Below are 21194 nucleotides of genomic sequence, written 5' to 3' on the forward strand. Positions count from 1 at the left end.
GAGTCGGATACAACTGAAGCGACTTAGCAGCAGCAGCAGCAGCAGACACTTGGGTTGTTTTCAATCTTGAACTAATAGTAATGTATTAATTTACAAAGACTGCCATAACAAAAGTACCACAGACTGTGTGGCTTAAACAACAAAAGTATATTGTTTAACACTGAAAGAATGACAAAAAAAAGAAAAAGAAATTCGCCAACTCAAGGAAATGAAAGGAAGTTTGAGTTTGTTCCCTGAGAAGTCTCCCTGAGAAGACTTCTGGGGAACTGAAACTGTCTTTCACTTTGTACAGATTTGAGGGTTGAATTGATACTATCTGAGTGGTCCAGAAACCCCACAAGGTGAGAAAAAATGCAAAAATGGATTCCTCATAATATTCTTAGAATGCTTAGCAGAAATGTATAACCAGAAAGCAATTTCTATGGGGTTCCCACAAGAAAAAATATCCCTCCTAAAGATAGTTTACCAATCAGTTCTCAGTTCAGTCGCTCAGTCGTATCCAACTCTTTGCGATCCCATAGACTGCAGCATGCCAGGCTCCCCTGTCCGTCACCAACTCCCGGAGCCCACTCAAACTCATGTAGGCAGAGCCCACTAGGTCCACTGCAGATGCCTGTCAGGTTGTGTGTTGCACACAGCAGGGGCACATGCACAATGATGAGAATGAAGCTCTTGGAGCTGTGTGTTGTGGTGGCCCTAGAAATCATCTATCATCAGCAAGAACCAGCAGGCACTGCAACGGGGGAAGAACGGCCAAGAACTTCATACTAGTGTTTTAACACAATATGACTTAACTAAAAATATGTCTTAAAAAAACAGGTATTGTAAAAATAATTGAAAACTCAAAAGACTGCAGATCTTAAGAAAATACCAAGTTATTACTTTTCAGAAAAGGAGAGGCAGATTTGAAAAATAAACATAACCTCTAAAAAATTACAAATACAGTCAAACTAAAACCTGAAATATATAGGTTAAATAGCAATCAGATATAGATGAAGAGAAAGCTGATGAGCTGGAAAGCAAATTGGAAGATATTCCAAGGTGGGCACCACAGAGAAATAAAGAGATAGAAAATGAAAGTGAAAGTCTGTCAGTTGTGTCTGACTCTTTGCGACCCCATGGACTATATAGTCCATGGAATTCTCCAGGCCAGAACATTGGAGTAGGTAGTCTTTCCCTTCTCCAGGAGATCTTCCCAACCCAGGGATCAAACCCAGGTCTCCTGCATTGCACGCAGATTCTTTACCAGGAGCCACAATGGAAACCCAAAAATACTAGAGTGGACAGCCTATCCCTTCTCTACCAGATCTTCCCAACCCGGAAATCGAACTGGGATCTCCAGATGTGGCTTCTTAGCAGTTTTTTTATGATAGAACAGAGACTATTATAAGGCAATAATTTCCTTAGTTTTCTTTATTTGGGGAACTAAAAAAGAAAATAACCTAGAGAAAATGTCTCCCAAAGAAATATGGACTAGGAACATCAGATTGCAACCCCATGAAAAGGCCTTTTATTAGAGAATTAGAATTAATAGCATGGTGATTTTTCTTTACAGGTAGCTCCTGGATCTTAATTTTTTATTTATTAAACTTTTTATTTTGTATTGGAGTATAGCTGATGAATGGGCTTCCCAGGTAACTGAGCTATAAAAATCTGCCTGAAATGCAGGAGACCCGGGTTGGGAAGATCCCCTGGAGGAGGGCATGACAACCCACTCCAGTATTCTTGCCTAGAGAATCCTCATGGACAGAGGAGCCTGGAGGGCTTAAGTCCATGAGGTCACAAAGAGTTGGACATGACTGAGCAACTAAGCACAGCACATAGCTGATGAACAATGTTGTGATGATTTCAGGTGGACAGCAAAGGAACTCAGCCATACATATACAGGTGATTAAATGAAGAATATAGTTGCTGTGAATATAGTTGCTATAATTAGGACAGACAGAATTTATGTTTAGGCATTTGATACCCAAACTCTAAATGGAAAAAGTTAAAAAAAATTATATGGGAGAATGGGAAAAATGGTAGTTAAGTGATGATCTTTAATGCTTGGGTTTAATGTGAGAAGAGAGCCTAACTTGTACCTTGGTGAATAAACTTCGTCTTACTCCAAATATTTATTTATATTAAGCAAAATGGTTACAGGGAAATGGGAAAGTTATGCTCATATTTGTACTTTTTGTTATTAAATCACCCTGATTATTACAGTCACATCTGGAGCAAGTTTATGATTACAGACCTCTGCCAAACACTGGGATCCAATGTTTACTTGGCAATATCAACTATAATCACAAGCAGAATGCCAAGAAGGAAGTCATCAATCTTTTCAGAACTGACTTGTATTTTCAGTTATTACAGTACAACAAGTATCTGGTCACAATTTCCTTCATACATAATATAAACTATTGGTGGTTGGACCAAGGCAGGAGATACTTAGGATGAAGGCTTTTAGTAAGAAACAACATATTTACAGACATCGGACTGGGCTGCTTTTGGAAGTCATCAAGCAACAATGGCCTTCAACCAAGCTTTCTTGGAAACTAAGGAAGCAAGAAATCATTCCAAATCTTAAAAGTAGATTGGTAAAAATGTTAACAACGTGCTTCTGGAAAAGCTATTTTCTCTCCCCGTCACCTCCCCTCTTAAAGTAGGGCATACTGTTCAGAATTCGAATCTGCTGGCCAAGTTTCTAGGATAAACAAAACTTTGCGGTGCTAGAATGAGCCCTGTCTCGAAAGCTGACTTAGTTTGGAAACAGGGGTTAAGGGAGAGGAGTTCTTAAATGAAAAGGGATATGGAATTTAAAATTAATAATACCTGGATTTCATTCCTGGCACCAGTATTTCTCCAGGCGATTTTGGACATGTGTTATAAAATCTGAGTCAAGTTGGCTAAGCCCAGACCTGGCTGTAGATCTGAAGAAATCTCAAGTTGAAAGCCATCAAGAAGTGAGACTAGGGCTGAGGGTATAGAGAAGAGTTTTAGACAAGAACATAAGCTTTTGGGGAAAGTAACATAATATATTCTTTGGGGAAAGCAGGAAAATATATTCTTTTGGGGAAATGTAATCTCTTTAGGAAAGGCATAGGAAAACTTACACTACTTAAGATACAGAATAAGAAAAATGTTCCATTGAATAAATCAGATAGAAGAGTAGGAGGTTAAGTCCCAGCAATGAAAGAGAAGAAAGAAAACGACTGGCATTTTTCATTGTTGCTGTTGTTGGCTAATATTTGCTTGAAATAGAGGATTTTTAAACTTTTCTTTTAATTCTGCCTTTACAATGATGAAAAGGCCCCTTGATTCAATGGAAGATAAGCAATAAGCATTTCATTGTAAAAAAAAGTTAACAGGTTCAGTTTAGTGCTTGTCAGTAAAATTGAAGGTTAAAAGGAAAAAGTTACAAAACTGTGACATTTTCGCCAGCTTTTTAAAATAAAAGAAGGCATTGTTCATTGAGCTACTGTTTTTTAATTAACAAAATTATATTTTTTATAATGCTGAAAAATCTACTTTTTGGCAACCTCTAGGGTTAGAACTGGACGTGGAACAACAGACTGGTTCCAAATAGGAAAAGGAGCACATCAAGGCTGTATATTGTCACCCTGCTTATTTAACTTCTATGCAGAGGACGTCATGAGAAACGCTGAGCTGGAAGAAGCACAAGCTGGAATCAAGATTGCCAGGAGAAATATCAATAACCTCAGATATGCAGATGACACCACCCTTATGGCAGAAAGTGAAGAGGAACTCAAAAGCCTCTTGATGAAAGTGAAAGTGGAGAGTGAAAAAGCTGGCTTAAAGCTCAACATTCAGAAAATGAAGATCATAGCATCTGGTCCCATCACTTCATGGGAAATAGATGGGGAAACAGTGGAAACAGTGTCAGACTTTGTTTTTAGGGGCTCCAAAATCACTGCAGATGGTGACTCCAGCCATGAAATTAAAAGACGCTTACTCCTTGGAAGGAAAGTTATGACCAACTTAGATAGCATATTCAAAAGCAGAGACATTACTTTGCTGCCAGGGTCCAGCCCCGGTGGATCCAGGATGATTCGAAGGTGGGGACGGAGTCGGCGTCTTTGGAAAAATACATATTTAATCACAGATATAGAGAGATTAGAAATGGATAGTGTAGTAGGAAGGTTAGTGGAGAAAAAGAGGCTGAATAACTTGGATTACATGGAATAGCATCCATGCTCCAGATGGGAATTCAGCCAGAAAAACGGGAGCAAGAAAGAAACGACATGGGGGAATCAGTCTTTCCGGAAACTGATCCGATTTCTTTATTTTTGGGTTTGCTTATATACCTTTTGTTACACATAGGGATGAATATAGAGTCACGTGGGAGTCAGCAGTCCTGACCTTTATCAAAATCAGGTGCTTCACATAAATGTAAAAAAAAAAAGTACATCATCTTCTGGCCATGAGTGAGACCTGCTGACATTTTATGATCCTTTCTTTCTGATAACCAGAAAACTTATTTCTTCCAAGGGTGTTTTTTCTTAAACCAGGCACCACCCTCCAAATAAAGTTACATTCCTATAGGGTGAGGGTGTAGTGAGTTACAATCAAGAAAGGAATTTATTTAACCCAAAGTTAACATGATTAGTCTTAATGGTTAATACTTATTTCTCCTATATGCTTAAAGGTTAATACTTATTTCTTCCTATATGCTAGTTATATTCATTATAAGGGTAGGGAACATGGAGATTTAGCAGCAAACATCAGCCCAACAACTGAAAATCCTTTCACCAATGCTCCCCTTAAGATCTATTTAGTCTTAAGATATGATAAAGTTACATTTTTATATAGCAAGGACACAGTGATTTATAACAAAGTACAGTGATCTATTACAAAAGAGAAAATCCATTAACTCAAAAAGTCTAGTATTGCTAACATCAAAAACTACCATATTTCCTTTTCTATATTCCAAATACATTGATTAATATATTCCCAGGTGCCTAAGGATATGGAGGCCTGGCGGCAATCATTGACTCAAGAAGAAAAAGCCCTATGCTAATTAAGACTCTCAAAATACTCCAAAACTCTCTGTGCTGTTTATGGTTAAGAGGTAGTAAACAATCATGTGGCAGGAGTATGGATAATCCTGTCACACAAGCTAGTCTGTCAGCAGAGAGGTTTGACCTGAGACACCCTTGTCCCACCCAGAGCAGGGAATTAGCAGCAATTATTGACACAACAAATGAAAAACCCTTTACCAATATAATTCCTAACCAACCCATTATACTAATAATTTCTAACTCCCCAAAAGAATTTGCCTTTAGTAAGTCTAAAACATCTCGTGCCTCTCAGATTGGGAGGCTGTAAACAATCACATGTGGCCGGACGAACCTATACAGGCGGGCTAGATAACCTTCAGAGGAGTCCGTAAGCTGAAACACTCTTGTCACGCCCAGGAATTTTTATTGCCTTGGAGCTGCGGGTTTACTCCTTCTCCGAGAGAAACGGTTATGGGGGAGAGCCCCCAGTAAAGTCAGAGGTGTAGGTGCGAGCATAAAACAGACTCTGGTTTTGGGGTAGATGCTCGGGAACAGGGGCTTTCCTGAGTCTTGATCACGCCTTTGCATATGCCAAGCCTGCTTCCTCATGACTTTGCCATGGGCGGAGTTCCTCACGCTGGCCCCCGGCACTTTGCCAACAAAGGTCCGTCCTGTCAAGTCTATGGTTTTTCCAGTGGTCATGTAGGGATGTGAGAGTTGGACTGTGAAGAAAGCTGAGCACCGAAGAATTGATGCTTTTGAACTGTGGTGTTGGAGAAGACTCTTGAGAGTCCCTTGGACTGCAAGGAGATCCAACCAATCCATTTTAAAGGAGATCGGTCCTGGGTGTTCTTTGGAAGGAATGATGCTAAAGCTGAAACTCCAGTACTTTGGCCACCTGATGCGAAGAGTTGACTCATTGGAAAAGACTCTGATGCTGGGAGGGATTGGGGGCAGGAGGAGAAGGGGACGACAGAGGATGAGATGGCTGGATGGCATCACCGACTCAATGGACGTGAGTTTGGGTGAACTCTGGGAGTTGGTGATGGACGGGGAGGCTGGTGTGCTGCAATTCATGGGGTCACAAAGAGTTGGACACGACTGAGCGACTGAACTGAACTGAGGTCCATCCATGATGCTGCAAATGGCATTATTTCTTTCTTTTTAATGGCTGAATAATGTTCCATTGTATATATGTACCCCAACTTCTTTATCTATTCCTCTGTGGATGAACATTTAGTTTGCTTCCATATTTTGGTTGCTGTAAATGTGCTACAATGAACATTGGGGTGCGTGTATCCTTTTGGATCATGTTTTTCTCTGGATATATGCCCAGGAATGGGATTACAAGGTCATATGGTAGCTCTGTTTTTAGTTTCTTAAGGAATTACCTCCATACTGTTCTCCATAATGACTACAAATTTAAATTCCCACCAAGAGTGTAGGAAGGTTCCAGAAGGTGAAGTCTTAACCACTGGACCATCAGGGAGGTCTTTAAGATTTGCCTTCTAATTACAGTAGAAATACAGGTAAGTTTATTTTCTTAGTTGACCCTCTCAAGAACGGAGTGTTTGTGACAAAGTGGCGAGTATTGAGATGTTGCATATAAAGCATCTGGACTGTTCCTGGCATGGCTTGAGTACTTTAAAAACATTAGTGATGATAACGATGGCCCCGAAGATGACAGAAAGAGAGAAGGGATGGGAGGAGGGTGAGAGGGAAGGAAGGAGAAAAGAGAGAGTGAAAGGATGATTAAGACAGAGCATATGCTGTATTTCTCATGCTCAGAAATGTGTGACACTTGAGTGGCCCTGGGTCAGAACCCGTGACCAGGAAGAAGACAGCAGAAAATAGGGCATTCAGGTGGGCATAAAATAATTTGATGGGTATTTCTTCAAAATGTTTGTGTTCTTTGTTACAATGATCTCTAAGGTTTAATCCCCTTACACACAGGGCATTTTCTGGTCCCAATTAATATTGACTTGGCTTTGTAGGGGGAAAGAAAAATACCTATCAGATATGTTGGATTTATTTCTAGGGCAGATTGAAAGTAGATCTAATTATTCACTGATTCAGTTAATGCTTTATACTTCCTATTCATATGTTTAGATTCTCTTGATGTCCACATCCATTTTGCATATAGATTCAAAAAATATTTATTGGATGTAAGGCACTCAATAAATGTTAATTGCATGTACTTTTTAAAATCCCATTTTATTGGTGAGGACACTGAGGCCCAGAGAAGTTAAATAATTTGTAAAGATCCCAAAGTTATCAAGTAATGAAGTTGAGATTTAACCCTAAGTCAGATCTGTCTGCCTACAGAGCCAGTATATTGAACCACCATGTTACAGTTTCTGCATAGGCTATCTTTCCATGTTATTATAATATTTTAGTATTCTTTATTTGAAAATGCCAGTGATCATACAAAGTTTTTGATAACTGCAAAGTAAAACCAAACTCAGTTAGTATGACACACATGACATGAATCAAATGTGGAATATATTCAGAAAATTAACTAGAGTTTGCACTGAATAGTGTGTGTGCAGTCTAGCGGACTAAAGAATGAGATTAAAAATGACGTTTTGATAGCCTTATAAAGCTATTTGTTTTACTTTGTTGCAAAGTAATAGACTTAACTGGCAACCCAGTTGATTTCATAAATATATGGAAGACACAGGGTTTAGATGGAGAAAATGAATAACTCATAACAAATCTGTTGTTTTGACTAAAAAGGAAAGCAAAGCTTATGTCTCACTGAGGAGGTAACAGTAGTTGCAGGCAGTTTATGAACTTTACTGCAGTGAAGAGTCTTCTGACGTGAATGTTGTCCTGTGCATTTAAGGAAGAGATAGGAGACTCAGAAAATGTAACCAAGTGAGTTAAGCTGTTGGGCTTTCCTGGTGGCTCAGACAGTAAAGAATCTGCCTGGAATGCAGGATGTGAAGTGAAGTCGCTCAGTCGTTCCGACTCTTTGCGACCCCATGGACTGTGGTCTATCAGGCTCCTCCATCCATGGGATTCTCCAGGCAAGAGTACTGGAGTGGGGTGCTCAGTCGCTTAGTCGTGTCCAGTTCTTTGCAACCCCATGGACTGTAGCCGGCCAGGCTCCTCTGTACATGGGATTTCCCAGGCAAGAATACTGGGATGGGTTTTCATTTCCTTCTCCAGGGGATCTTCCCAACCTAGAGATTAAACCCGGGTGGAGTTCAAAAAGGAGTGGGACAAGAACCCACTCCAGTGTTCTTGCCTGGAGAATCCCAGGGACGGGGGAGCCTGGTGGGCTGCTGTTTATGGGGTCGCACAGAGTCGGACACGACTGAAGCAACTTGGCAGCAGCAAGCGACTGAGCATGCACACACAAATTCAGCTAGTTAAATGAGTAGGTGAGTCTGGGATTATCCTCACATGGGAGCATAGGTCTTCCTGCCATCCCACAGCTGCTCCTCATGAACTGTGTGCTTAAAACTCAGCACAGGTGAACCACAGCTCCTGAGAGATGGCAGACAGCAAAATTTCTCCTCACTCCTCTCTGGTCTCTCTTTTCCTCTATCCCTCCTTTTCAGTCCCTGAAGCCTCTCAGTAGCATCCTGCTGCTCGCTTGTCAGAGATCAAGAGTTCACGTGGATTTCCGCTTGAGTCTCCGAGGTTCTGAGATACAACCCTTCGGAGAGGTCTAAGCAAGGTGACTCCATCTTGGTTTTGCATCATTCAAAGAGAAGAAAAGGGACTCACAGCATGGCAGCAGGACCTTACCGTCTTGCCAAGCTGTGGATGTGACTACTACTCTATTGATTTGAAATTGTTGACATATTTTCTTCTCTTTGGTGAAGAGCTGTTGCCCTAAACCTTTGAGGGTCCTGCCCTGATCCCGGGCCCAGTCCTCTCAAATATTTTAAAACATTTTGAATTTTTTGAATATATTGCTCCGGCTAGTGTGTTTAATTATTTTAGCAAGTGACCAAGTTCTAATAAAAATAAATTCAATGAGCTTTGCAGATCACACCAAGGTGAGTGAAATATTAAGACAAACTTGCCAGTCACATAGGGTAAATGGCTAGTAACTAATGGGTATCGGTTTCAGAGGAGTGGGGTAGAAATATGGCAGTAAATTCTCCGCACTTTGACTCTGATGATGATCATTGCCACTCCTCATCTGTGCTCCAAAGGGCAAGGTGAGTGGAAAGATGAGAAAGAGGAGAGTGCCTGGCTACACAGAGTAGTGTTCAATACGTATCTGTGACTGAATACCGGACTACATGACAAGTAGAAGAACCACCTCAGGATATTTGCTTTTAGGAGGGTTAAATGAGATAATTAATTGTCATGCGACAAATGTGAAGCAATTGCTCTGTCAGAAGAGCAACTGTAATTTTGGTGATTCTGACTCAAGGGAAAAGTTTTTATAATTTGCATTTAAAACTTGCAATGCACATAGAGAATAGACTTGCGGAGGTAGTGGGGGAAAGAGAGGGAGGGACGAATTGAAAGGGTAACATTGAAACATAGACATTACTAAATGTAAAATGGATAGCCAGTGGTTTGTGAGCACCACTCCACTGATTTGAAATTGTTGACATATTTTCTTGGCTGTGCCAATTTACATTCCAACCAGCACTGTACAAGGATTCTTTTTCTCCACATCCTTGCCAATAGTTCTTACTTGTGGTCATTTTAATAGCCATTCTGACAGATGCAAGGTGATGTATCATTTGCTTTTGATTTATGTATCTCTGATTAGAGACGTTGAGCATCTTTTTATGTGCCTGTTGGTCCTCTGTATGTCGTCTTTGGAAAAATGTCTGTTCAGGTCTTCTGCTTATTTTTTAGTCAGGTTGTTTGGACTGCTATGCAAAATCTTTTAAATTTAATTAGGTCCTACTTGCTTGTTTTGCTTCTGTTTCCTTGGCCTTAGCAGACAAATCTAAAAAAAATGTTGCTATTATCTATCCAAATCATTCTGCTTATATTTTCTCCTAGAAGTTATATGGTTTCTGGTATTACATTTAGGTCTTTAATCCATATTGAGTTTAGCTTTGTATACGGTGTAAGAAAATGTTCTAATTTCACTCTTTTACATATAGCTGTCCAGTTTTCCCAGCACCACTTATTGAAGAAACAGTCTTTTCTCCATTGTAAACTCTTGCCTCCTTTGTCATAGATTAATTGACCATAAGTGTATGGATTTATTTCAGGACTTTCTATTCTGTTCCACTGTTCTGTATCTGTTTTGATTACTGTAACTTTGTACTATAATCTGAAGTCAGGGAATATGATATCCCCCTCCAGCTCTGTTCTTCTTTCTCAGAATTGCTTTGGCTATTCAGAGTCTTTTGTGTTTGTGTACATATTAAAAACTTCTGAAACCAGAATTGAAAGAGACACATGTACCCCAGTGTTCATCGCAGCACTGTTTATAATAGCCAGGACATGGAAACAACCTAGATGTCCATCAGCAGATGAATGGATAAGAACGCTGTGGTACATATACACAATGGAGTATTACTCAGCCGTAAAAAAGAATTCATTTGAATCAGTTCTGATGAGATGGATGAAACTGGAGCCGATTATACAGAGTGAAGTAAGCCAGAAAGAAAAACACCAATACAGTATACTAACACATATATATGGAATTTAGGAAGATGGCAATGATGACCCTGTATGCAAGACAGGGAAAGAGACACAGATGTGTATAATGGACTTTTGGACTCAGAGGGAGAGGGAGAGGGTGGGATGATTTCGGAGAATGACATTCTAACATGTATACTATCATCTAAGAATTGAATCGCCAGTCTATGTTTGACGCAGGATGCAGCATGCTTGGGGCTGGTGCATGGGGATGACCCAGAGAGATGTTATGGGGAGGGAGGTGGGAGGGGGGTTCATGTTTGGGAACGCATTTAAGAATTAAAGATTTTAAAATTTAAAAAATAAAAAACAACAACAAAAAAACTTCTGTTCTTGTTTTGTGAAAATGCCACTGGTATTTTGATAGGGATTTCATTGAATCTGTAGATTACCTTGGAAGGTATAGTTATTTTAACAATATTAATTCTTCCAATATAAGAACACAGTACATCTTTCCATCTATTTGTGTCATCTTCAATTTCTTTCATCAGTGTATTATTGTTTTCCAAGGAGGTCTTTCACCGCCTTAGACTTATTCCTAGATATTTTACTCTCTTTGATGTGATGGTAAATGCCATTGTTTCCTTACTTTCTTCTTTCTGATAGCTTTGTTGTTAGTGTATGGAAATGTGATAGATTTCTGTGCATTAATTTTGCATCCTGCAACTCTTATCAAATTCATTGAACTCTAGTAGTTTTTTGGTGGCATCTTTGGATTTTATATGTATGCAAAAAGTGACAGTTTTCCTTCTTCCTTTTGAATTCGGATTCCTTTTATTTGTTCTCTGCTGCGACTAGAATTTCCAGGACTATGTTGAGAGAGAGAGAGAGAGAGAGAGAGAGAGTGTGTGTGTGTGTGTGTGTGTGTGAGTGAGTGAGTGAGTGAGTGAGTGAGTACCTTTGTCCCGTTTTGGTATCAGGGTGATTCTGGCCTCATAGGGTGAGTATGGAAACGTTCCTTCCTCTGCAACTTTTTGAAGTAGTTTGAGAACGGATATTGATGCCTCTCTAAACATTTCGTAGAATTCAGCTGTGAAGCTCTCTGGCCCTACACTTTGCTTTTTGGGAGAGTTTAAATTACTAATTTAGTTTTATTAATGGTAATTAGTTTGTTCGTATTATTTATTTCTTCCTGGCTCAGTCTTGGGAGATTGTACCTTTCTAAGAATGTGCCCATTTCTTTCAGGTTGCTCATTTTACTGGCATATAATTGTTCATAGTAATCTTATGATCCCTTGTATTTCTGAAGTACCTGTAACTTTTTAATTTCTGATTTTATTTTTAAATCTTTTCATTTATATTTTTTGGCAGCGCTGGGTAGTTCTTCATTACTGCACCCTGCTTTCTCTAATTGTGGTGAGTGGGGGCCTACTCATTGTTGCGGTGTGCAGTCTTCTCATTGCGGCGCTTCTCTCATTTAAGATCGTGGGCCCTAGGCATGTGGGCTCAGTAGTAGCGGCTCACAGGCTCTAAGCGCAGGCTCAGTGGTTGTGGCGCACAGGCTTAGCTGTTCCGCAGCATGTGAGATCTTCCGGATCAGGGATCAAACCGGGGTTTCCTACATTTCCAGGCAGATTCTTAATCACTGGACCACCAGGGAAATCTCTAGTTTCTAGTTTTATTGATTTCGGCCCTCTCACTTTTTTTCTTAATGTGTATGGTTAAAGGTTTATCAATTTTATCTTTTCAAAGAAACAGCTCTTAGTTTCATTGATCTTTTCTATTGCTTTTAAAAATTTCTAATTTATTTCTGCTCTGCTCTTTATGATTTCTTTCCTTCTACTAATTTTGGGTTTCATTTGTCCTATTCCTAGTTCACATAGGTGTAAGATTAGGTTGTTTTCTTCAGAATTTTGTTTCCTGAAGTAGGAGTATGTTATTACAAAGTTCCCTCTTACATCTGCTTTTTGCTAAGTCCCATAGTTTTGGACCATTAATTCTTTTTGTCTCCGGTATTTTTTGATTTGGTTTCTTCAGTGATCGATTGGTTGCTTAGTAGAATATTGTTTAGCCCACGTGTGTTTATGCTTTTGGCAGTCCTTTCCTTGTAGTTGATTTCTAGTCTCATTGTGTTGTGGTTGGTAAAGATGAATGATATGATTTCTTGTTTTGTGGCCTAACATTAGATTCATCCTGCAAAATGTTCCATGTGCTTTGAAAAGAATTTTCTGCTGTATTCTGCAGCTTTTGGATGCCATATTATATATATATGTGGCATGCGGGCTGCATGGATCCTTCTCTTGTGGCAAGCTGACTACTGTGGGTAATCTGGTTGGCATGGTTGGCTCCCAGACCAGTTGATTGCAGGCCCTGCCTTGTGCAGAGGGTGCAGCTACTGACTGGCAGGGCCAGGTCACAAGGTGGCTGGCTGTGGAGTCTTGGGTGAGTGCAGGGCTAGTGCTGCCCTGCTGCTGGAGAGAACTGGGTGCTGAAGTATGTAGGTGCAAGGCCAGTGTTCCTGGATCTAGTGTCTCCTGCTAATGGTTGGGGCTGGTTCCTGACATGGCTAGCTGTGGGGTTTGGGGTGTCTCAAAGCTGGTGCTGGCCCACTGATGAATAGGGCTGGATCCTGGGGCAGCTGGCTGAGGGATCCAAGTTGTCTTAGAGCTGGGTTGACCTGATGGGTGGGGCTGCAGTCTGGGAAGCCCTCAGGTGGGTGCTGACCTGCTGGTGTGAGCTGGGTCCTGCCATGCCAGGCTGCAGGGCTATGGTGGTCTTGGGGCTGGTGTTCATTTGTTGGTGAGTGGGGCTAGGGCCCAGGGTGTCTGGTTCCTGTCCACTGGTGTGTGATTTTCCTGAGGCTAGTGCTGGCTCACTGGTGGGCAGAGCCATATCCTGTGGTCTCCTGCCAATGCATTTTGGGTGGGGGACTGGGTCCTGTGCCCTCTGCCCTCTGGTGGGCAGCATTGTGTCCTAGACAGGCTGTGGGCTCAGGGAGCCTTAAGGTAGTTTCCTGCTGGTGGGTGGAGTTGTGTGTGCACCTGGCTCATTGCTTGGCCTGAGGTCTCCCACTACTGGTGCCAGCAGGCTGGTGGGCAAGGCCAGGTCCCGGTGCCAACAGGCTAGAGGGAAGACTCTAAAATGGTGCTCACCAGCACGTGTCATGTTAGAGCCAGCTGGCAAAAATGGCTATTGCCGATGTCTGTGTCCCCAAGGGGAGCTCCAGTAGTGTCTCCCACCTCTCCAGAAGGTTCCCCCAGATAAGCAGGGAGGTCTGACCCAGGTTCCTATCAAACGATTTCTGCCCCGGATCCCAGAGCATGTGAGATTTCCGTTTATGTTCTTTAAGGGTGGAGACTTTGTTTCCCACAGCCCTCTGATTCTGCCAACTGTCAACCCTACTGGCCTTCAAAGCCAAGCATCTGGAGGCTCATCTTCCTGGTGCAGAACTCATGAACTCAGGGGCACAATATGGAGCTCAGACCCATCACTCCTTGGGGGGAACCTCTGCGGTTGTAACTATCCTCTTGTTTGTGGGTTGCCTACCCAGGGGTGTGGGTCTCAGCTTACTGCAATTCTTCCCCTCCTACCCATCTCGCTGTGGTTCCTTCTTTATAACTTTTCTTGGAGATGGTCTTTTCTGCTAGATCAATAGTTACTCTGTAAATACTTGTGGTTTTGGTGTGCCTGTGAGTGGAGGTGAGCTCAGGGTTTTCCTACTCTGCCATCTCGGCCGAGGTCCTCTAGAATATTGGATAGTCTGTATTCAGAAGTCAAGCAGGAGACATAAACTTGGGATTCATCAGCACATAAATGTTATCCAAATTTTGAGATAAGATAAGATTACCAAAGGGCATATATGTGGTTCAGACCAAGAGTGAACCCTGGAGCAGTCCAATGTTAAAAGTTGGGAAGAGGAGCAATCAGTGAGGTTAAGAACAAATCAAGCCCAGGTAGCAAGCATTAATGAGAAAAGAGCAATCAGCTGCATCATCAAATCCTGCTGACATTCAGGGAAGAGGGCTGAGAGTGGACCTTCGACTTCAGCAATGCAGAGGTCACTGGTGATCCTGACAAGAGCTTAAGTTAGGAGGCAAAAAGTCTACTGAAGTATTTAAAGAGAATGAGTGAAAAAGAACTAGAAATTGCAAGCATAGATGTTTCTTCAAGGACGACTGCTAGAAAGATTGCTATCTTTGGATAGGCGGTGGAGGCTAACTGGGGAGGACAGGTGTTTTTGTATGTTACAGGGGATTCCAGGAGGATGTGCTCATAGGCTCCATGCGCATCTTTTTACACATCCTTAGACAAGAAGACAAAATCCAGTCTTTTTGCTTAATACACATGGTGAGTGCACTGCGCCTGGCCCTGCTCAGTTATGCATCTGACGTCTAACTCAAACTTCTCAAAAAGTGCAAGAGAAATTTGACCCCCTTCCTCTCTTTCAAAAGCATGAGTATTCCAATTGTTCTTTCTGCAGTTGAGACTCAGTAATTTTACACTGAGACATTCTTACCAGATTCTGTCAATATATTGGGCACTGGGCATGGTTTTTGGTGACAGGACATCTTCTATTTATTTTTCCTCCATGTACCTTATTAGAAAACTGGGATGGACTAAACCAGGGTGAAAGCAAAAGTCATTCAGTCGTGTCTGACTCTTTGCGACCCCATGGACTATACAGTCCATGGAATTCTCCAGACCAGAATACTGGAGTGGGTAGCCATTCCCTTGTCCAGGGGATCTTCCCAACCCAGGGGTCGAACCCAAGCCTCCTGCATTGCAGGTAGATTATTAACCAGCTGAACCACCAGGGAAGCCCAAATCAGGTTAGCCAGATGGTATTTCAAATAAGTTACGCTATGAAGTTAAGGCAACAGGTAACATACTGAATAAGCCAAAAAGTGTTTTATTTTGTTTTCTATGAAATAGTTTATTTTACTGTTTACTATGGAGGAGCTACAAATATGTATCTGACAGGAACACCGAGGACTAAGATTTGCAGCACTGGTGAAAACAGATATGAAGACTTGAGAGTCTACAGCACAGGGTGCACACCATTTACATTGCTCATCTCCCACCACACATCTGAAACATCAAAGGCACTTATCAAAACGATTAAATAGAGGAGTGTGGAATTTAAAACAGTGACACATACCCCAGGCATAAGATCAAGTGCTTGAGTTTTCTTAGAGTCTGATTTCTGACATTTGACTGATTAATGCAATTTACTTTGTAGCCCTAAAATATTTAATAGACGGTCTGATTTCAAGACCTTTTCAAGTGAAAAGAACCTAATGAGAGCATGTAAAATCAAAATTTTTCTTTACCCATTATAAAAGAACACTACTATCTCCTGGTAAAGGCAAAAGACCCAGTTATGTCAGTCGTGTCACCGCTGCAGGGAGGGCCATGGACGTTGACGTTAAGAACAAAATCAAGCCCAGGTAGCAAGCATTAATGAGAAAAGAGCAATCAGCTGCATCATCAAATCCTGCTGACATGCAGGGAAGAGGGCTGAGAGTGGACCTTCGACTTTCACAATGCAGAGGTCACTGGTGAACCAGCACACAAGCACACCAGCGTGTCTGTGATTTCCTAGGCACATTCATCTAGCCAGGTGCATGGCACTGGGCTGGGTGCTGTGGGACACAAGTACGATGTGATCTGTGTTTTCCCAAGCTTACGTTTATCCCCCTCAATTGAGTTGGTCATGCTTTCCCTTCAATTCCTACTGACCTGTTCTAAGCAACTTCTTAAAGCAGGAGCCAGAATAAAAAGATTGTGTCCCCTATGGTTCCATTTGTCTACAATATGGGAGAAACAGTGGATGGATTGAGAAGTAGGGCACCTTCCAGCTCCTTCTGACTCAGTATCTTCACACAGCCTTGTGGCAACTTCCCACACAAATATGAGTACTCTACTGCATTCTAAAACAAAAGTGTATAAATGCTTTTTGACTGATTTATGTTCTAACTCCTCACTCACAGAAAAATAAAATTGACTTCAAAGACTCCAATCACATATCTACATGAAAACATACAATCAGACTAAGAGGAGAGTTGCTTTTCCTAGACTTAGGAATACTGACTCAATACAGTTAGCTTCTAATGGCACTCGTTCTCAACATGAGAAAACAATTTCTAGCATATTTTTTAATCATAGTATGCATACACATAAGTGTAAAGAGTGTGGATAAAAATGCTGACAGGCTACCTAGCATGTTTAAGAGTGTACTGATAAGGAGAAATTTCAATTTTTTTCCTTCTCAGTTTGTATATGTATAATCATTTCCAGGATACCCACATGTCATACAAAATTGAAAGATGCCCAATTCTGCTATAAGAAAATGCTGAAGTTATAATTTTTTAATGCAGAGTAACTGCACATAGAGACTATATAGAAGCCATCCACAGGAGTGCTAACAGAAGCTATTTCTGAATTTGACGTGTACTATTACCTATACGCCTCCATTTTATAATGTTCCATTCTCAATACTGAACTTTTCTTTAGTCAAGAAATAATCCCTACGTTTATAAAAACCTGAGGGTGATTTCCAGTGAGCTTTATCAGGATAGAGGAGCAAAAAGACCACAGGTAATACTGGATCATATCTGTAGGAAAAACTAATTAATCAGCATTAGCACAAAACTACTGTAGGGCAACAAGTAGTTAAACATAAATCACAAGGGTCTGTTTCTGGCATTATAAAAGGGGTGACCTGATTTCACTGGGTTATCAACTAGTATTTACAAAGCTACTTGGAATTTTCCTGTTTCTTCATTGTTGTTAAGTAATGAGAGTTTTGATGATGGGGAAACTTCATTTTTCAAGTGTAGGATGATCTGAGCTGAATGAGAAAAAGAATGATTAAGGGAGGGAAGGCAGGCAGGCCTGGCATCAATTTGAACACATTTTGCTTTTTCCTAAGGTGCCATGTCTCCACGGTTATGATAATAGAGTCATAAACATGTCCATCACTTTAAGGGTCTTAGTACTAATGAAGACTGAGAAGGATGAAATGATTAACTGAGCTACCACTAAACAGGCTACCACTAGTGCAAATCCCTAACAGAGTAACATATCCACCACTAGTATTCTCAGCAGCAATATATTTAAACACAAAAAGAACTACATATATATGATATTGTCATATAAATATTTCCTTTTATTTTTTCATTGTTAAAATTTTTTTAAATTTTGTTTTTATTTCTTTAAAAGCATACTTTATTAAAGAAACACTGGAAATGTGGATTCTTTTTGAGAAATAATCATCTTCACTGATAGATGATATGAAGAAACCAAATTTCTATACTAACCAATAGAAAATTAACCATTGGCGAGTCTAGTTCCAATCCCAAATGAAGGACACACAAACATGTTAGGACTGATTCTGTACACTCAGTTAAAACATTTCCATTCCTGAACTACATTAGCTACTGAAATTCTAAAAATGCTCATTCTCCTGGGTATCCTCTGTCAAAGGGTTTAGCATTTATTATGTTATTTACAGTAACTGACATTTACAAAGGATGGAGAAACCAGAGAACACACTCCATAGTATGTTAAGACCTTTACTTCTTTTTAAATGTTCTTAGTGGACTATAATGCTTAGACCTTCTTCACTTGCAGGTGTATTGAATATCTCTTAATATGCTTCTCCCTTCAAATGTCTTTTCATTCTAAAGAGAACAGTTTTGTATCTTAGTACTAATCCTGTAGAACTGGAAAAAAAAAAAAAAAGATCCTATGTTTCATACATTTTGAATGAAAACGACCAAAGAAATAAACCCTATATGGACTATTTTTTTTTTCCTATTTAAATACTGCTACTTTCTATTAACCCTATTTCAAATTTAGAGTTGTATATACATTGTGAAGACGTCCATGTACACAAGTCTCTACAGAACCTCCAGTTTTATTCTAAAACTTCCTCACACACACACTAGAGAACTGTATTTTCACTTTCACACGTTTAAACAACCCAAGAAAGTTGGCACACTTTAAAGTTGACACTTTTTATCATTATAAAAACAGGCTGAGATTAAATGGTGACCCTAGCATTTGGTTACTGACTGATTAGCTAGGCTCCTGACTTCTAATACTCATTATTATTGGCTAATTTCACATTTGACTGTATGTATAACATGCATTTCCCAGGAGATAATCAGGGAATGCAAAAATAAAAAATCCTAAGCAGGTGATTTTGCTACTTTAAGCATTTCTGATAAAATAGCTAGTTGAAGTTAAAGAAGAAAGCTACTAATAAAATTATGGGGACAAGTTACCTGTGGATTTCATTTACTCACATTAGGACTGGTCCTCCTTATTGGAAGCGAACTGAAAACAGACTGGACCATGACTTTCAGGTGTATGTTTGGCATTTTCAAATACTCCAATGATGCTCTCCAATAACTTTATTACCTTCAGTTTATGATGCCATACTATGCTTTTCACACTTTAAATTTCCCATTTCCATAATCCAAATGTCAAAAAATCACTACACATTCCCTTATACAATCAAAAATAGGTTTACTGGAATGTTTTTAGTTATAGCTGAAGGCAGCAACATTTACAACATTTAACTTTTGTTACATCTATAAACATGTGAACATTGCTTACAAAGCAATTGTTAATTGAGAAGAATCTTGCAAATCTCGATGGAATGGTTATACTCATCTTTCAGCATGATGATTTGGTACTCTGCAGAGGCTCCCTGACCACCAGCCTGATCCCCACCTCGATGCAATAAATACAAGTCCTCATGCCATTAAAATAACAGTATGAAATATCCTTATCAGTGTTCAACTATATATACAATAGTGAATTGGCAAGTATCTAGTTTCAAATTAGACCCTTGGAATATGGCAAAATCAAGGCTGGTTATCTTTGCCTCAAACATAATTATTAAAAGCAACATTTTGTTGGAAGGGAGGGAGATAATTGGACATTCTCAGTGCTCCAATTTGAAGTGATACTTGCCTCTTAATTTCTTGAAAAAGAAGCTGTGAAAGTTTTATATACATGGGTTTCATTTAAATTATGCAGCAACCTTTTATTATTATTGTCCCAGATTTTGTTTAATGAAGATCTGTCATCAAATCAAGTACGGTATTTCACAACTATAAGAACTGCAAGAGAAAAAAATGGAAAAGAAACATCAAAATCAGATTCATATGTTATGTGAGAAACAATATTCCTAAACGTAGTTTCCATTGTGAAAAGAGGTAATGGGGACAATTTTAATCTGAAATGATAGATAACACATGGGAATGGAGAAGCAAAAATGAGACAACCTAAATGTCTAATATTAGCATTTTGATCAAATAGATTAATACAAAATCATAGTATAAAGAGGCTAAAATATTTAATAATGGGAAAATATTTAGAAAATATTGATTAAAAAGTAAACATATGATCTTAGTTTTTGAAAAACATGTTTATATATTATTAATAGGAAAAGACTTGAAGTATATACAATAGTTATATTAATAGTAGCTATCTCTGTGTGCTAACAGAATAGCTGGATTTTATTTTCTTCTTTATGCCATTCAACATACCACTGGTTGATTCTTGGTACTGGCAGTAGTTATATTCTATAAAGTCACCACAAACACTGAAAGAGTGGATACTGAACCACTGCTCTGAGGGCAAACATAGGCTTAAATTCCTGCCAGCCTCTGGCTACAATGTTTTTGACAAAAAACAGTACATAACCTTGTTTTATAAGTTTCTGGGTAGAGACACCTTATTTACTATACAGTGTTGACTCATTAGCCCTGAACTCACGGCCAACAGGACTGTCACTTATGCCTGAACAAAGCTTATCTAACACACATATTTCCTCCACAAGGCACATTACAGCCTTGTACTCAGCAACACTAGACAGCACTGGAGCACCTGTACACCTGGGGGCCATCTGAAACAGCAAAACCATTAACAAGATTGATAGAAATGTGAGCAATGTGGCACTGAACAGTCTCTGAAGGACACCTGTTTACTTCATGAGGTGGGACTGAGGCAGAGCATGACATTAGACATCAGCTGGGATATGCACATCAAGAGATCCAAAGTTTCCACCTTTCTGACTGCATCTGCCCATGATTCCAAAGCACTGGGGTAAATGATCAATGCTAACTAGTAGATGAATTCACAAACACAGAATCCACAAATGGGGATAATGGGAATTGACTCTGTCTTTGAAACAAAACTTTTTTTTTTCTGTTTAAAAGTAGTATCACCATGGAATTTTTCAAATGGTTATTCTGAGATACTGTCCAGATCTTTATAAAATCCCTGTAAATAAAGAGTAAGAATTTTGGGAGAAAAGCAGATATTAAAAATGATCTGACCAGAAAAGGACAAATATATGATATAACTTATATGTGGAAACTAAAAAGTAATACAAATGAATCTACATACAAAACAGAACCAGACTTACAGTCATAGAAAACAAACTTCTGGTTACCAAAGGGGGAAGAGAGGGGGAAAGGATAGATTAGGAAATGAGATTAACAGATACAAACTACTATAAAATAGATAAGCAACAAGGACCTACTATACAGCATAGGGAACTATGTTTAATATTTTGTAATAACCTACAGTGGAAAATAATCTGAAAAA

At 39.7% G+C, this 21194-nt stretch overlaps 1 protein-coding gene across 2 annotated transcripts in view; it reads right to left on the reverse strand.

Annotated features, from left to right (window-relative positions):
• Positions 1-15460: 15460 nt before the first annotated feature.
• The window catches only part of VAMP4 (vesicle associated membrane protein 4), a 28784-nt gene continuing 23050 nt past the window's right edge, over positions 15461-21194 (reverse strand). Inside the window, exon 8 of one of the 2 annotated variants that reach the window (XM_069545659.1) lies at positions 15461-19702. In XM_069545659.1, coding sequence (XP_069401760.1) covers positions 19674-19702 — 29 coding nt within the window. In that variant the 3' untranslated portion in view covers positions 15461-19673. The remainder of the gene's footprint in view (positions 19703-21194) is intronic. The other variant, XM_069545660.1, reaches the window with a different exon arrangement.

This window comes from Ovis canadensis, chromosome 12 (assembly GCF_042477335.2).
Source record: "Ovis canadensis isolate MfBH-ARS-UI-01 breed Bighorn chromosome 12, ARS-UI_OviCan_v2, whole genome shotgun sequence".
Lineage (NCBI taxonomy): Eukaryota > Metazoa > Chordata > Mammalia > Artiodactyla > Bovidae > Ovis > Ovis canadensis.